The 14,723-nt window shown below is 43.5% G+C and overlaps 1 protein-coding gene across 2 annotated transcripts in view; it reads left to right on the top strand.

Annotated features, from left to right (window-relative positions):
• Positions 1-14,723, top strand: part of APLF (aprataxin and PNKP like factor) — a 960,891-nt gene that overhangs the window by 707,191 nt on the left and 238,977 nt on the right. For both annotated transcript variants that reach the window (XM_069608357.1, XM_069608358.1), the window contains exon 8: positions 8,721-8,846. In XM_069608357.1, the coding sequence (XP_069464458.1) occupies positions 8,721-8,846 (126 nt within the window). The remainder of the gene's footprint in view (positions 1-8,720; positions 8,847-14,723) is intronic.

Genomic DNA, 14,723 nt, shown 5'->3' with positions numbered 1-14,723 from the left:
GATCGTGGAAGTTGAAGCGAGACAGGTGATCACAACACTGCTGATTCCCAATTGTTTTCCTGTTTGATGTACTTGTCATTAAACAGACTTCCCTTTGCCAAACTATTGAGTCCTCATTATTGAGTTGTGTTGGAGTAAGTGAATCCTGCACCCCCATTCCTCACATGGTGCAGTTATCATGTCTTACAAGTACTAGAGGGTGAGCACTGACCTATGGGCCCATCAGTGGATACCCCGCCCTCCTGTACAAAGGGAATAGCAAAAGGTGGGTGGATGATCCAAGGGATTTACAGTGTCTTTGATTGTCCAATTGGACTATGGTTTCTTGGAACTCTAGAGGATTTAACAATATACTAAACAATCAATATTTGTTTGTTTCCTATGACATAGTGTGTTTGTAAGAAACCCTTCTCCTTGAGCCACCGATTATTGAAGGCTTCGATGTTATATATATTAAGGTCCTGCGGGGTCTGAAAGGTAGGCCATATGGTTGGCTCCTAACAGCAATTAAACGATCCCATGGAGTGTCGATCCACAGAATTGAATTAGATAGAAGGGATATGTTGGTGGCTATGTTGGTATGGCAGCAGGGGGAGGGAGCAGTGCTGGTCATTGGGCGGGATCCGAGATCGGGCACCAGATGTGAATCCGGATCTCGGGATCCAGCCAGTCAGCCGCCCAAACACCAAACCCATGCTCTAGATCTGGGTTTCGAGGTTTTTTTTTTTTTAATAAAAAAGTCTGTAATGGCATGGCATAGGGGGGCAGAGCAGCTCATTGCCGACCATGAGCGCTCTTCTGGCTCCGCCCCCCTACGTGTAAACAACAGCAGGACACTCGAACAGGCCTTGCACTGTCACTACGAGTTCTTCATGCAGGCACCACAGCCACGCAGACTACACAGCCGGGCCTGCGAAGGTGGGAGCTGGGCTGCACGGAGCAGTCCGCTCCGAGCAGCCCAGCCCCCACCCTCGTGGGCCCGACAGATTTAATCTGCCCTGTGCGAGGACAGTGCACATAGTAGATTACTCTTTGGGCTCAGTGCTCGCACAGGGCATTGCTTTTAATGCAAAATTCGGGATTCCTATGCCTTTATTTTAAAATGAAACCGCTCCAGAACGGTTTCATTTTAACAGTGTAGGATGAAGTTGAAACTTGCACTTGAACGTTTCCCTAAACAGCAGGCACATGTGTTTTGGGGTTTGTATTGTGCATGGGAGGGGGCGGCAGTGGGGGAATAGTGCAGGCCAGTAGGGGAACATAGTTCCACTACTTATTTCCGTACACTTTGTCCACTGATTGCTCGGTGGTTTTACGTTCTGTCAATACTACTGTTAGCGAGGCAGTAAAAAAAGAGAACAAAAATAAAGCATTTATAATTGCAGGCAGTGTTGTATTTCAGCCTTATGATTGTCTCCTGTTCACTCCGTAGCACTGGCTCCACTCGAGTTAGTGGGAACAGGGCACTTTGATTACCAGTGCAGGGAAGCAATTGCCAACAGCGGGGCTCCTTGTGTTTGTCCCCAGTGATCCTTCTCTCAGCCCCTTAGGATGGTCCAGGGGTATGGCAGACTTTCCCCATGCAACAGTGTCTGTCTGGTCCCTAGACCATCATGGGTTGTCAACTCCCGAACCGTGGCCTCTATTTTTTTGCCTGGCACCAATTTTTCCAATAGCCCGGGACATGGCATCAGTGGGTCAAGGTAGGTGGTGTCTATGGCTAGCCTTCACATAGGTATAGTGGCAGGGCCTTTCAATTCTTTTAGTTGAAAGGGTCTGCGAGGTTCAGTGTGGCTCTGTCCTTAATCCTGACTGCAAGCCCTACCCCAGAGCTTGTTGCTTGCCTTCACACCTCATCAGATGATGGGACCCCAAGCGGTTTTCAATTGGTAATGTTATCATATTTTGGGTGCGCCAGCGCCATGGAAGTGGTTTAAAGTAGAATTGATAAATAGCTTGAAAAAGAAGCAGCATGAAAGAAATTGCGCTGTTTTAAACTGTTTTTTTGGACATTTCCTTTGATCGGAGTTCACCTACCCGCCCCCTCTAAATCCTGCCACCTCAGACAGCGACCATCCCCAAATTTCCGCCCACCATCCCGGGCCTTGTGGGATCCCCCACCAGATTTTTTCCATTTCCACCACTGGGAGGGAGGACCACGTAACAAATGCCTCCTGGTAAATGTGTATTTAAATCCTGACAAGAATCAATTGGAGGAAGCTTTGGCAGCCCTATTGTTTACTTTTCTTGGCGGATTACCCGAAGAAGGTGCCTCAGTGATTGTGGCAGGTGACTTCAATGCGGAATGCCTGGATGATCCCTGGTAGTTGGTTCCTAATAGAAGGAGCATTGTAAAGGGATTACGGGCTAGGAGCAAGAGAATTCGCCAGGAACTGGAAGTATGGGACCTGGCTATTATGAATGGAAATACCCAGGGTGATATCCCTCCTAATTTCACATGGCAGAATGGCTTATGGAAAACAACGTTGGATTGCGTTTTTGTTTCCTCAGACTTGTTATTGAAGGGGGAAGCCTTTCAGTAAAGAGTCTGGACTTGAGTGATCACTCCTTAATGATGTATGAAATTATGGTTGGGCCAAAGAGGCAGGTGACAACGATGCACCTGCCTGTGGAAATAAACCCAAGAAACCACAAAGTCAGATGGTCCCCAAAACTCTCAAAGGCCTTCGAAGACGAGATTGCCGGCATGAGTTCTGAGAGGTTGGCACTTCTGTGCTCCCCAGAAGGTTTTTCCTCTGTCATAGCGGAGGTTCTGGGCAGCCTTCCCACGGAAAAGAATTTGAAGAAAGGGGTGCTCAAAGTTGGTGTTACACACAGTTTTGATCTTGAGGTCCAGGTTCGGAAAAAGCATATGCGCTGGGAGGTAAAAAGGGTAAAGAAGGAACTCCCTATAGGATCCGGTAAAGAGGTCTGGAGAATAAAAAAAAGAGTACAAAAACTGGATCAAGGGTAGGCAATATGTGGTGTATATTAACAATGCCGAGAAAATGTTGTCTTGCATGTTGGGTAATAATTTGGGCAGATTTTGGCAACTAATTAAACCCGAAGGCAGAGATCGATTTTTGCAAACCCATTTGATCCAGGAGGGAGTATGGATGAAACACTTTAGGCACCTCTATATGAAATTGGGGCTGGATGGCTCACCAGAGTGGTCACAGGCCGGGTGGAATTGGGCTCTCAGGTGGGATTTGGACGATATTGCTCTAATGCACAGGTCCCTGATGGTCTTTCAAAGTTGACATTCAAAGCAAATCCTCTTGTTTAGTCTAAAGTACTGTCAGCTTTATTTTCATCCATATTGATCAACAAAGAGTTCCCTGAAATTTGGTCTGCTGTCACAATTATTCTCTTCTTTAAAGGAGGTGATATGTCTTCCCCTTTGTTTTATAGACCTATCTCATTGTTAGACCCCTCAATCAAAATGTTTGTTAAAATGTTGTTTAGGGAACTTCAGATTTGGACATCTGACACTAAGTGTATGAACCCCTCTCAGTCGGGCTTCCGTCAGGGCATGGGTATTGCCTTAAATCATTTTGTGCTGGACTTGATGGCAGCCCAGGCAAAAGCTCAATGTATACCCATGTTGTTGGCATTTTTGGACATTAGCAAGGCCTTTGTCCATGTAAATAGGGCCTTGCTATGGAAAAATCTACAGAACAAGGGTTGTCCGCCGACCCTGGTGGGGAATTTGGAGGCAATGCAAGAATCGGAGTGAGACTTGATGCCCACGGTCCAAATAACACCATGGATTGAGACAAATTTTGGTTTACATCAAGGGTGTGTGTTGGTGCCTTTCTTATTTTGTTTCTATATTTTAGGAATATTAGATAATTTAACTTCAATAAGAACCAAGCTCCCCCCCCCAATGCTAGGAGAGTTCAAAATTGAACATTTACTGTATGCCGATGACATTGTGTTATGTGACCTGACAGCCATTGCTCTCCAAAGAGCTCTAACTGCAGTGGAAGAATTTTTGGGCAGTTTGGACTTGTTGATAAACACAACGAAATCCTAAGTACTGGTGTTAAAGGGAGGCAATAAAAAACGCAGAGTTGTTCCTTGGAAGTTAAATAGCGGTAGCCTTGAGGTGCTGAATAAGTTTAAATATTTAGGGTCCTTCTTTTATAGTAACACAGGCGGGCCTGATCCTTTTAATCGACCTCAAAGCCCAATTTCGGGGTGCTCTAGTAAAGATGTGACAGTTTGATTTTAGATTTGGTCGATTTTCGGCCCTTCCAGTACTTAAATTGTATAAACAACAAATAGTTCCTAAACTAATATATAGAGCTTAGACAAGGAGCGTTCAAACTGACTGGCCTAAATTGGAGGGATCTATTTGGCGGGGGCTTTTATGTCTGCCGCAATCAGTCCCACTAGTGGGGATATTGTACGAACTGGGACAGCTCCCCATTCATACTATGATTGACTGGGGGAAGCTGCAGATTTTTGCATCTATGTTGCCTCCGCCGGTTGCCTCTATTTACGAGATCCCTAATGTATTGTGGAAAAAAGGCACATGTAAAGTTTTGGTAGAGTGGGGTGCTGAGCGTTTAAAATCATTACAAATAATAGGGGCTACAGTGGAAGAATTGGGAGTGACAGCCCATTCGGTAAACAAAGAATTATCCGGACACGTGTGGATTGGTCTCAGAGAAAATGTAATGCAACGCCAATGCTTTGGAGATCATTTCAACTGGGTAGTAAAGAATTATAATTCTGTTGCCCCTTACTTGAAAAAACACCCATCACGGCACTTCAGATCCCACATTTTAAGATTTAAATTAAATCTAGTCTTAGGCAGACGAATGAAAGTCCAGAGGGAACAGAGACTCTCTAGGTATTGTGGCATTGAGATAGAGACATTGAAACATCTGTGTGTGTACTGTCCCAACCTACAGATACTGAGGGGTGAAATTATATCTATGGGTTTTATATCAACAGAAGATGTGTAGAGGAGGGTTTTTAAATGCAATTGAACTTTCTCTACTGATTCGAATTTTAAGGTTTTTAAAGGCATGTGCAGTGTACTTATAATTGTATTGTGTATGCTAGAGATTGCTTTCTTTTAAAAGTATGAATGAATGTTTTGTAATTGTTCATTTTTTGGATACTGGAGTATTATGTCGGTTTTTGTCAAAACTACAAATTGTACTGTAATACACAAACAAATAAATTATATTTAATTCTGCTACTCATGGGCATAACTTTATTTGGAAAACTACACAAGAGCTCTATTTATGCATACTTTAGAGAAAAAGGTGTTTGATTGAAATAATTATGCTAGGTGCTAAAAGTGGGGAGTGGTTTGTCTGCATGCTAGCTTTAGTGGGCTTTCAATTTTTTGAATGGTTTATGGAAAGACCCTTTTTGCACCTTATTCATTCACCCGCTCAGAGAGTAGGCCATGGAGGCTTGACACAAGGTTTGTTTGTTTCCAATTAAAGGAATCTTAGAAAGGAAATGTGTATGCCTGTCCGGAAAGCCACATTTTTTTTATAAGAAAGAAAAAGCAATGTTGCAAGCTAAGTGCTGGCTACTTCCATGTTCAAGCGTATGCGTAGTGCCATGGATATTACTGACCTGTTGGTTTTGCATGCAAGAAGGGAAAATTAATTTCAGAAACAAGGAAAGGGGGTACTTTCAAAAAATGAGGATGAGCATGGGTTCCACGAAAGACTGAGAGTACCACCACTGGCTTGAATTCAAAGTAGCAAGCACTCCTCGAGCAGAGGCTTTCCTACCCGTTCCAGCTCGAAGCGCCTGACTTTAGCATGCTTTAATGCACGGATTCCTGGCCTACCTCTCATTCACGGATAGAAAAGATAAAGCTACGATCATACTCCTTTTGCTTAACACGTTTCATATATTTTGTCAGGTCTGATAACTATGTGATTTGTGCACTTTTTTGAAAGTCCTCTCTAAAAAAAAATTAGATATGTAGTCAAGTAATACAATCAAATCCCAGCTTCACAATACACCTAATATGTGTGATCCTGGGCAGTCATTGAATCTCACTGGGCCTTATCTGGGAGTCCCTAGAAGTCATTCAGTTCACAGTGAACACAGTTAAAAAAATGCACTTATGGTTTATAGAGTAGCCATGGAAAGCCAAACCTATTATGGCTTTTGAACACTGAAAATGCGTTCTGTGTTGAAACATGTCCATCATGCAAAGAAAATGTGTTATTTCCAAATATGTGGGTCATCCTGAGGGTAGGCACTGGACAGGGGTTGGTGGGATGAGAGGGCAGGCTGTGGCACTGGCTATAAGCTTCGAGCACGGGCTTGCATCTGTGAATAAAGCCTATGTTCACGCACGTTTGATTGGCTGGATCTGATTCCCTTCGCGCTAATAACGCATGTGGTCTCCCAGCACTTCGCTCTTTTGGTGATTTCATGTCACTCTCTGAGCCACAACCCGCAACTTTGCTCTCTCTCTGCATGTGCACTTCAGAAATAAATACTGCTCAGCTGTTCTAAGGTAAGTGAAACTTGAAGTGATTGGAAGGTCTGTAGCCACTGGTAGAGTGCACAGGCCTCCGCAGTTCCCTCTTGCTGCTGCTTCGTGGTGCTTATGCTAAGAGTGTACCATGAAATATCATCCATACGTAATAAAAGTTAGCCCAGAGTGCTCACTGGTCATCCATTTGGTAATGGGATTTCTCACGATGAGTCAGAGGATTTTGGCCTGGCTACACGGCCATGCCAAATGCCATTTCCTGTAGTTTGATCGTCATTCTAATGCTAGCCATCCCGGAATGTTTTTCTTCTCCTTGGATATAGGTTCAAGGGGTGCATACCAATTGCTTTGCATTCGACATCTCTCTCTCTCTCTCTCTCTCTCTCTCTCTCTCTCTCTCTCTCTCTCTCTCTCTCTCTCTCTCTCTCTCTCTCTCTCTCTCTCTCTCTCTCTCTCTCTCTCTCTCTCTATATATATATATATATATATATATACATAAAAGGGAAATGTGTGGACGTGTGTGTGTCTGTTCGAAATGTTTAGCTTCCTTCCTAACATGTGGCATGTGGGTAGGTTCCATGGTGTGGACAATGTAAAAAGTATCTCATTTATATGTTTCTAATTTTTTTTAAGCGGTCTGCAATGCTTGGTATGTGTTTGTGTGTCTGTTTGAAATGTTCAGCATACTTCAAACCTGAAATTTGACACGTAGGTAGGGTCCATGGTGTGGACAATGTAAAAAGTATAAAATATTCATTTTTCTATTTTACTTTTTTAAGGCAGTCTTCAAAGCCTGGATATGTGTGTGTGAGTCTGACTGTTCGTGTTTGGAATTTTCAGCATGCTTCCCAACATGCTACAAACCTGAATTGGAATGTGGGTAGTTTCCATGGTGTAGACAATGTAACAAGTATAAAGTATACCTTTTTCGGATTTATTTTTTTACTAAGCGCTCTGCAATGCTTACCCCTGCCGTTTAGTTCTACCCTCATTGTTCCTAAAGTTCAGCAGTTCATTGTTCTTACATTTTTCCCACCATCAGCATTCTAGCTGATATTACCAGCACTCACTTTTGAAGTCATGTGTATGACTCAAAACTGAGCTTTTTAAGTAATGCGGGTGACAGGAAACGGTGCATGTCTCTTCAATAGTGTCTGCAATGATGTTGTCCAGCACATGTGGGAAATCTCTCATGATAATTACAGAAACTTCCTTTCCCACAGAAGTTGATGAATGTATGCCATCTCAACAGTACGAAGTTTACGGGTATCTCAACAGTACGAAGTTTACGGGTACAGCATTCAACCTTACATGCTTCAGCCCTACACATACGGCACTTATGTTGAGGTTGCTGCTGCCTCGGCTGTAGATCGGGACACCAACAATGTTGCTGCGCAATCTCAACGCTCCAACTCAAACTAGCTGGATTCAATTTACAGGATTCATGCTTTTCTCATGGTCTGCTTTATGTGGCTTGCTCCAAAGTTAGAAACAAAGACAATTTGTTCACACTAGCTCCTAGAAGTAAGACTAGCAATATTGTCTACAAAGAAGCATTGTTTTAGTTAATAAAAAAAAATTCAAACTAGGACTGAAGTACGAATTACTGTGCAACGCACGTGTTCACCTACTAGTGTGAATATAAAATGCAATGCTCAAGCATGTCATCGCCTCCTTGATTAAGTGGTAATGGGAATAATACCTCTGAACATTTTGTTTGAAGAGCTCTCTATATCCGGCCTCGCCGTCGGCTTGTGCCAACAAGTTGGGTTTCTGGCCTGATACTTGTAACATTGCCCAAAAGCATTACTACTTTCGTAAGTTGTTCAATACATGAAAGACTTGTTGGTGGTTATGTTTGTCTAATCGTCATGTTTTCTTCTTACAGTTAATAACACTACCATTAGTACTTGAAAACACATAACTGTTAGATAGCAAGGAAAGCTGCTCTTGTACAAGTTTATGCTAGTATTCTTTTTAATAGCATTGTAAGCCATAGTGTACCATAGTGCATTGCACAAGGGGGTGTGCAATTAGAAATGACACGTTAGTTATTCGAAATGAAAGTATTATTTTAATGTATTTGTTATTTTTGAGCTGTTCACAAAGAACATATATGTTGCTTCAGAGCGGCAAAATAACCTGAACAGTATGTGTGATTTCGCTTTCAAATGTTTTCATTGCTACATATTGTTTGACATGTACAGTTATTGAATTAAGGTTTGTTGTAATTTCGCAGAAAGAATCCGGCCCATTTTCAGCAGTTTAGTCACCCAGGAGACAGTGATTTTCTCGATGGCACTAAAGGCAGTCAAGATGACGAGGATGAGAGGCCAGAATGTCCATACGGAACTGATTGTTATAGGTAAGGTGTGCGATGCCATTTTCGGCGCATGTATATCCGTTGCAGAATATTTTTCGTGTGATGTCTCGTGCTTTTTGCACAAAACCTGATGCCGTCCATTGTTTTTCACTCACCTCAGAAATGTAAATTCTTTCTCTGAAAGGTTAACAAATGCTCAGAAGGCTGTTGTGTTACTATACTAGATGGCCTGCCCACTGCCACAATGATTTCTGAAACGTGATACGTCTATTGAAATCATGTTTATCATTATTTTATTGCTGTTGCTGGCAATGCCATTTATTTTATTGTGATAAGCTAAGTAGAGGCGTTATTAAAAATACTTAAGAATTGGCTGTATTTTTAGTTTTGGTTCACAGTCTTGGGAAAGGAATACTATTAACATGATGTGGGTAGAGCGGGGAGGTGGATATGAGGAAAGATGCGCAGCCTGAAGGTAGTGTTTGAAGCTATAGAGCGGCCATGTTGCAATTGAATATTTCCCAGCATGTAACTCAAGGCCTCCCTATCATGATGCACTGAACACAAAAAGTTATTTGTTTTGTAAAAACGGTTATTGTTTGTTACCTATCATACCATCAACACAGGCAGCCTCCAGGAACGCACTGTTCACACACAGACTGCACACACCAATCAATACACATCTCCTCCAGCACTGCACAAATATACACGGCCAGCCACACCGCGCTGCTCATACACAGTGACCCAGCACTGCATGTACACATAATTTATCACCACACTGTATCAACAGAACTACCAGCACTGCATTCACACGACCCACAGCATCGCACGTATACACACTACACCTAGCATTATGAACGTTTTTTCTCAGCAATGAATATGCACTGCCCCAGCACCAAGGACACGCAGCCACAATGGAATCTGGCCTTGCACAGCTAACTCCGCAAACTGGAATCAATGATTGCTATGGCTTCAGGACATCACAATAACTTGTTTTACTGTGATGACTATTCATATTTCAAAATTGTCTTACTGTACTAACTGGGCATACTGTAATCTGGCACTGTTGTAACTGGGCATACTAGTATTGGGCCTTAACAAGTGAAGTGGGCAAAATCAAACTTGGCATTGATTTCCTAATTGGGCAAAATAAAATCTAGCTCTGCTTTTCGAATTGGGCATAATGAGATCTAGATGTGCTTTGCTAACTGGGCATTGCTGTTCCTACCTAACTGGACATCACATCATTTGAAACTGCTATGCTAACTAGGCATAGTGGAACCTGGCATTGCTTTGTTAACTACACATATCCTTGACCATGGTTTCAGTATCTGTAACTGGATAGTAGTGGTGCAAGTACTTTGGTTTTGATTTCAATACTTGACAATGGTGTGAGTCCATGATATTTTCATGAGACATCCTTGAACTGGGCTTCATATGGCATTAGCTTCTTGAGAATAGCAAAACCTGGTATATGATAATTGGAGCATATCTCGCTACTGTGTGACAAATTATTGTACTTTCTGGGCATATTATGGTACTATCTGGCAAATCAAGCGTATTTATGCCAAAACTATTGGCTTTGGCAGTGCGTGTTTTCAAAAGGATGTGGATCCCAGCTATAATTGTTTTGTGCTAATATTTATTTAAAATGATATGAAGGTGTCTTGGTTGACATTCTCAGATAGATGCTGCTGTGAAGGCATTAGTGATGGCCCACCACCCAAGAAGGACATGCCATTTGTTCTTTTTTGTTGTCGTCAGATTTACAAAGTATGTTGATTTGAGTGTTGTTTCAAGAATTCAGCTTGTTTCTCTAACTGGCCTACCTGGTTGTCTTGATTTTTGGCTCGCTACCGCACTACATATTTTTTAGAAGTAGATTCTATTGGCTCTGAGATATCATAAACCTGTCTTTCGTCACAGATGTCCTCAAGAACACATCAACTCTTGAAGACAGGTCAAGGGTTTTTATGTGATTTGTAGTTAAGGGGCTCTCTAATAGACCCCTCTCTATCTAAGCTGGGGATGGACGGTAGCTCCCTAACCCAGGTATCCTTCCACCCCAGGCTTGTCACTATATATTGGGAACCCCTACTAGCTTCTAACAGTCTGACTGATGGTGATGGCCTAAAGGCATGCTTTCCTCTTGAACTCCGTTTGGGAACAATATAGGTGGTCCCTGACCTAAATTCCCCAAAGGTATGGATACTTAAGCGCTGCTTGATCTCTTCCACTCACTCCTGTTCTCTCCCTACGTCTTTGTCTCTTGTCCTGTTCTCCTCCTCACTCTCCTACTCCACCCACCATCTCTCCTTTCTTTCCCTTCCTCCAATGGTCTATCCTTTCTGCTTTACTCTCTACCTCTGCCCTCCAGTCTTCCTCTCTCCTACTACTCTCCACTCCACAACTACTCTCCTCCTTCCACAGTGCTACTACCACACCTCTTTTAACTCTACTACTGCTCCCTCTCCACAGGTACTACTCCTTTTTTACTCTACTACCCCTCGCTCCACTCTACTACTCCTTACTCTGCTACTTGTACTACCCCTCTGTCCAAACTACTACTACACCTATCTTCATGCTATTACGCCTATCTCCATACTACTACTATCCCTCTCTACACTTCTACTCACCACCCATGATTTATTTTCCAGTCACCCTCCCCCCACTCACCATGCTCTCCCAACTCTATCACTCTCATTCTCTCACCTTTTACACACACACACAACCAGGTACCTCTCACTAACCAACACCTCACCCTGCACACTCCTTCAGTAATTCTCCACAATGCCCTTCTCCACCATCCTTCCTCCGTCTGGTCTCTTGGTCGTCCTCCTTTACCTTCCTCAACCTCACCTGAATACCACACACCTTTGTGCTTCCTATCTTCCCTTTCCTCCTCCCCCATACCTCTCCAATGGCTACCTCCCTCACCTGGTTCCCCGGGCCAACCAATCCCTTCCTTTCCCCCTGCATGTGTTACAAGCGAATGGAAACATAAAAGTGGTCTTAAGCCCAACCCCTTTCTGATGCATGGTTCTGCCGGTTCTCATCAATGGCAAAAACAGTCTCTGTATCCCAGTTTGTGTGAGTGGTCCCCGGGTACGCGGGATGCCTGATTTACAACCGGACTGTTCCACAGCCCATTAACAGTTAACAATATATTCCTGGTGGGTGTTCATGTTTATCTGTGGTACGGGGCACTCTGCAGTCTATGCTTGGATGTAATCGCCAGAGGTGTTGTGGTCGCTTGGGCTGCTCAGGTTGCGAGTTTGGTAGCTGAGGTTTTCTGCCGCATACAGGTCTCTTGCTGATTCTCTTCTGTTCAGGACAACTGCTCGTTATTGCCCAAACAGGTTTTATGGGAACTGTAGTTTCCTAGGCGAAACAGAAACCGACTGGTGAGCATTGTGCAATCTACGTATGGAGCAAGACAAGGTGGGACTTGTATGGTGCATGAAGGTACACACAGAAGGCACAGGGGCTCTCCCTCACCCCAACTCTGGAGCAGGACGGGCTTTGGGAATTTCTGTGGTAAACCTCCCACACCAAGCTGAGCAGGGTCCCATTCCCTCTTAACAGGGGCAGGTAGCTCACCCTGTCACACTTTGTAGTGCTTAACTGCAGTTCCCTGTATGACTTCTGATCTGTCAGTGTTCCGTGAAACGAAAACACGCTTATGGAGAAAGACAGGATGGGACGATGATTGAGACGATGATTGACACAATAACTATGTACTTGAAAAATGGCACAGAGAACCTGTTAAATTAATCTGGTTGCGTTATAACATTTGGAACTCTGAAAAAGGCTTATACAGTCCTTACAAAATATTATAATTGGGCTCAATCAGTTGTATTGTAGCGATGCATGGGAACATTAAAATATGAAATCTGTTACAAATTGGTGTGAATTTAGTTTGATAAATCCTTGTGAAGATCGTATACATTTCTGTGCCTTTTGGATGAACTACGTAATTCACTCAGAGGTATGCATTTAATAATTGGTTTATTTGATCATGTTTACTATTTAAATGATGTCGAGTGGCAAGCTTGTTTTACACTTTACTAAATTAGATATCAGGAAAAAAGTGTTATGGCTGCACTAGCTTAATAAAGAAGAGTTCTCCACCTGAAATATATTTCAGAAGTAAATTCCTACAATTTGTATAATGTGCAAGACAGTTGATGGAATGCTACTCGATTCAGCTTCCACCATATTGGTTTAAGAACATCCCCAGGATTGTTGTAAAGTTCTATTGGGGATGTGCTTGTATACATTGAATTTTCATCGTTCATTTAGTGTGTGTGTGTGTGTGTGTGTGTGTATACATATATCAGTGTAATGTACCCCATAAAGTGTGAAGATGACCGCTTTCAGACACCTCAAAGTCTGGCTTTTGTCCCCATTGAGTTGCTTCAAAAGTGTTCAGCTGATCCCATTGATTAACCTCATAAAATGTGTTGCTGTGACCTCATTGGCTTGTCTCACAAATTGGGGTGTTGACCCCACTGATTGTCTCACACATGACCCAGTGACTAAACTGATTCACCACAAATTGTACTTTTGCCACCATTGATATTGCTCAATGCCTGTATGGCTGGCAAATGCGTTCCCTGCACAAGTATTCTATTGACCGCATTGATCTTTGTCAACAAGGTCCTGTTGAACGAAATGATCTACCTCTTACTTGCTTCTCTACCGCTAATACATGGTCACCCACCCTTACACTGGCTAGGAAAGGCAACTTTGTGATTATCTATACATTAACCACAAAAAAGGTTCAGGGTGACTCCATCAAATCCATTTGGTCCACGGAGAATTGTTCGAATGAATATTATTTTTTTTTGACAGGTCGATTTTGCCACATATGTATGTGGTGCGAGACCCCCAGAGGCCCCTCAATTCCCTACAATAATTATTTCCCCAAACCAACCTCCCACATATATATGTGGAAACATTCTACCAAAAAATAGTAACCAATTCTCCTTCAATCAAATGGGCCGTGCAGTAATCTGCCAGTCCCCCCAAAAATGATTAAAAAAGAGAAAAACCCACTTAAGAAAAACCGACATCTCCTTATTTTCTTCTCCAACACCAACACCTACGTCAGCTTGCATCTTTCTGAGGTGCTTTCTCCAAAATGTTGTTCAAGACCATCCGGGCAGGTATCTCGCATCTCTGAGGCATCTAATAACTCGGCCGAACTCTTTAAAATCTGCAAGGAGCTGGCCAACCCTGCTGCAGTCTCTACCTCTCCTGTCCCCTCCCAGGCCCTCTGCACTGCACTGGCCTCGCACTTCATCTCAAAAACTCAGGACATCCTGTCCTCGCTCTCCTCCGCTCTCCTCCCTCCCTCTCTTCCCGGCTCTTCCTCTTGCTCTCTTGCAGCCGCCCCTCCGCCCTCCTTCTCTGCTTTTCCACCTTTTTCTGCTGATGAGGTTTCCAGACAAGTCCGATCTATGAAAGCCTCGTCTAAACAGGTTCACCCCTGTTCCTCCAAAACCATCAAGGACCACATCGACTCCCTGGCTCCTGCCCTGGCTGACTTTTGCAACCACTCATTCGCCTCTGGAGTCTTCCCATCCCCCCTCAAGCACTCCCTTGTGCACCCCCTCCTCAAGAAACCCTCCTCCGACCCCTCCTGCCCGGCCAACTATCGCCCAATCTCCATTACTCCCTTCCTGGGCAAACTCCTGGAGAAACTGGCCATCTCCCAGCTTAACCTCCATGCTGAATCTGTTGGTAATCTTCATGACCATCAATCCGGCTTCAGAGCGGCCAGAAGCACGGAAACTGCTCTCCTGAACATCCGTGAGGACCTGCTCCTTAACCTCGATTCCAACACTCCCTGTGTTCTCATTCTGCTCGATCTCTCCTCTGCCTTTGACACTGTCAACCATGCCATCCTGCTCAACC

Source organism: Ambystoma mexicanum, chromosome 4q (assembly GCF_040938575.1).
Source record: "Ambystoma mexicanum isolate Mex_15411 chromosome 4q, UKY_AmexF1_1, whole genome shotgun sequence".
Taxonomy (NCBI): Eukaryota; Metazoa; Chordata; class Amphibia; order Caudata; family Ambystomatidae; genus Ambystoma; species Ambystoma mexicanum.
The sequence above is the reverse complement of the archived record's forward strand: the minus strand, read 5'-3'. Positions and strand labels throughout refer to the sequence as shown.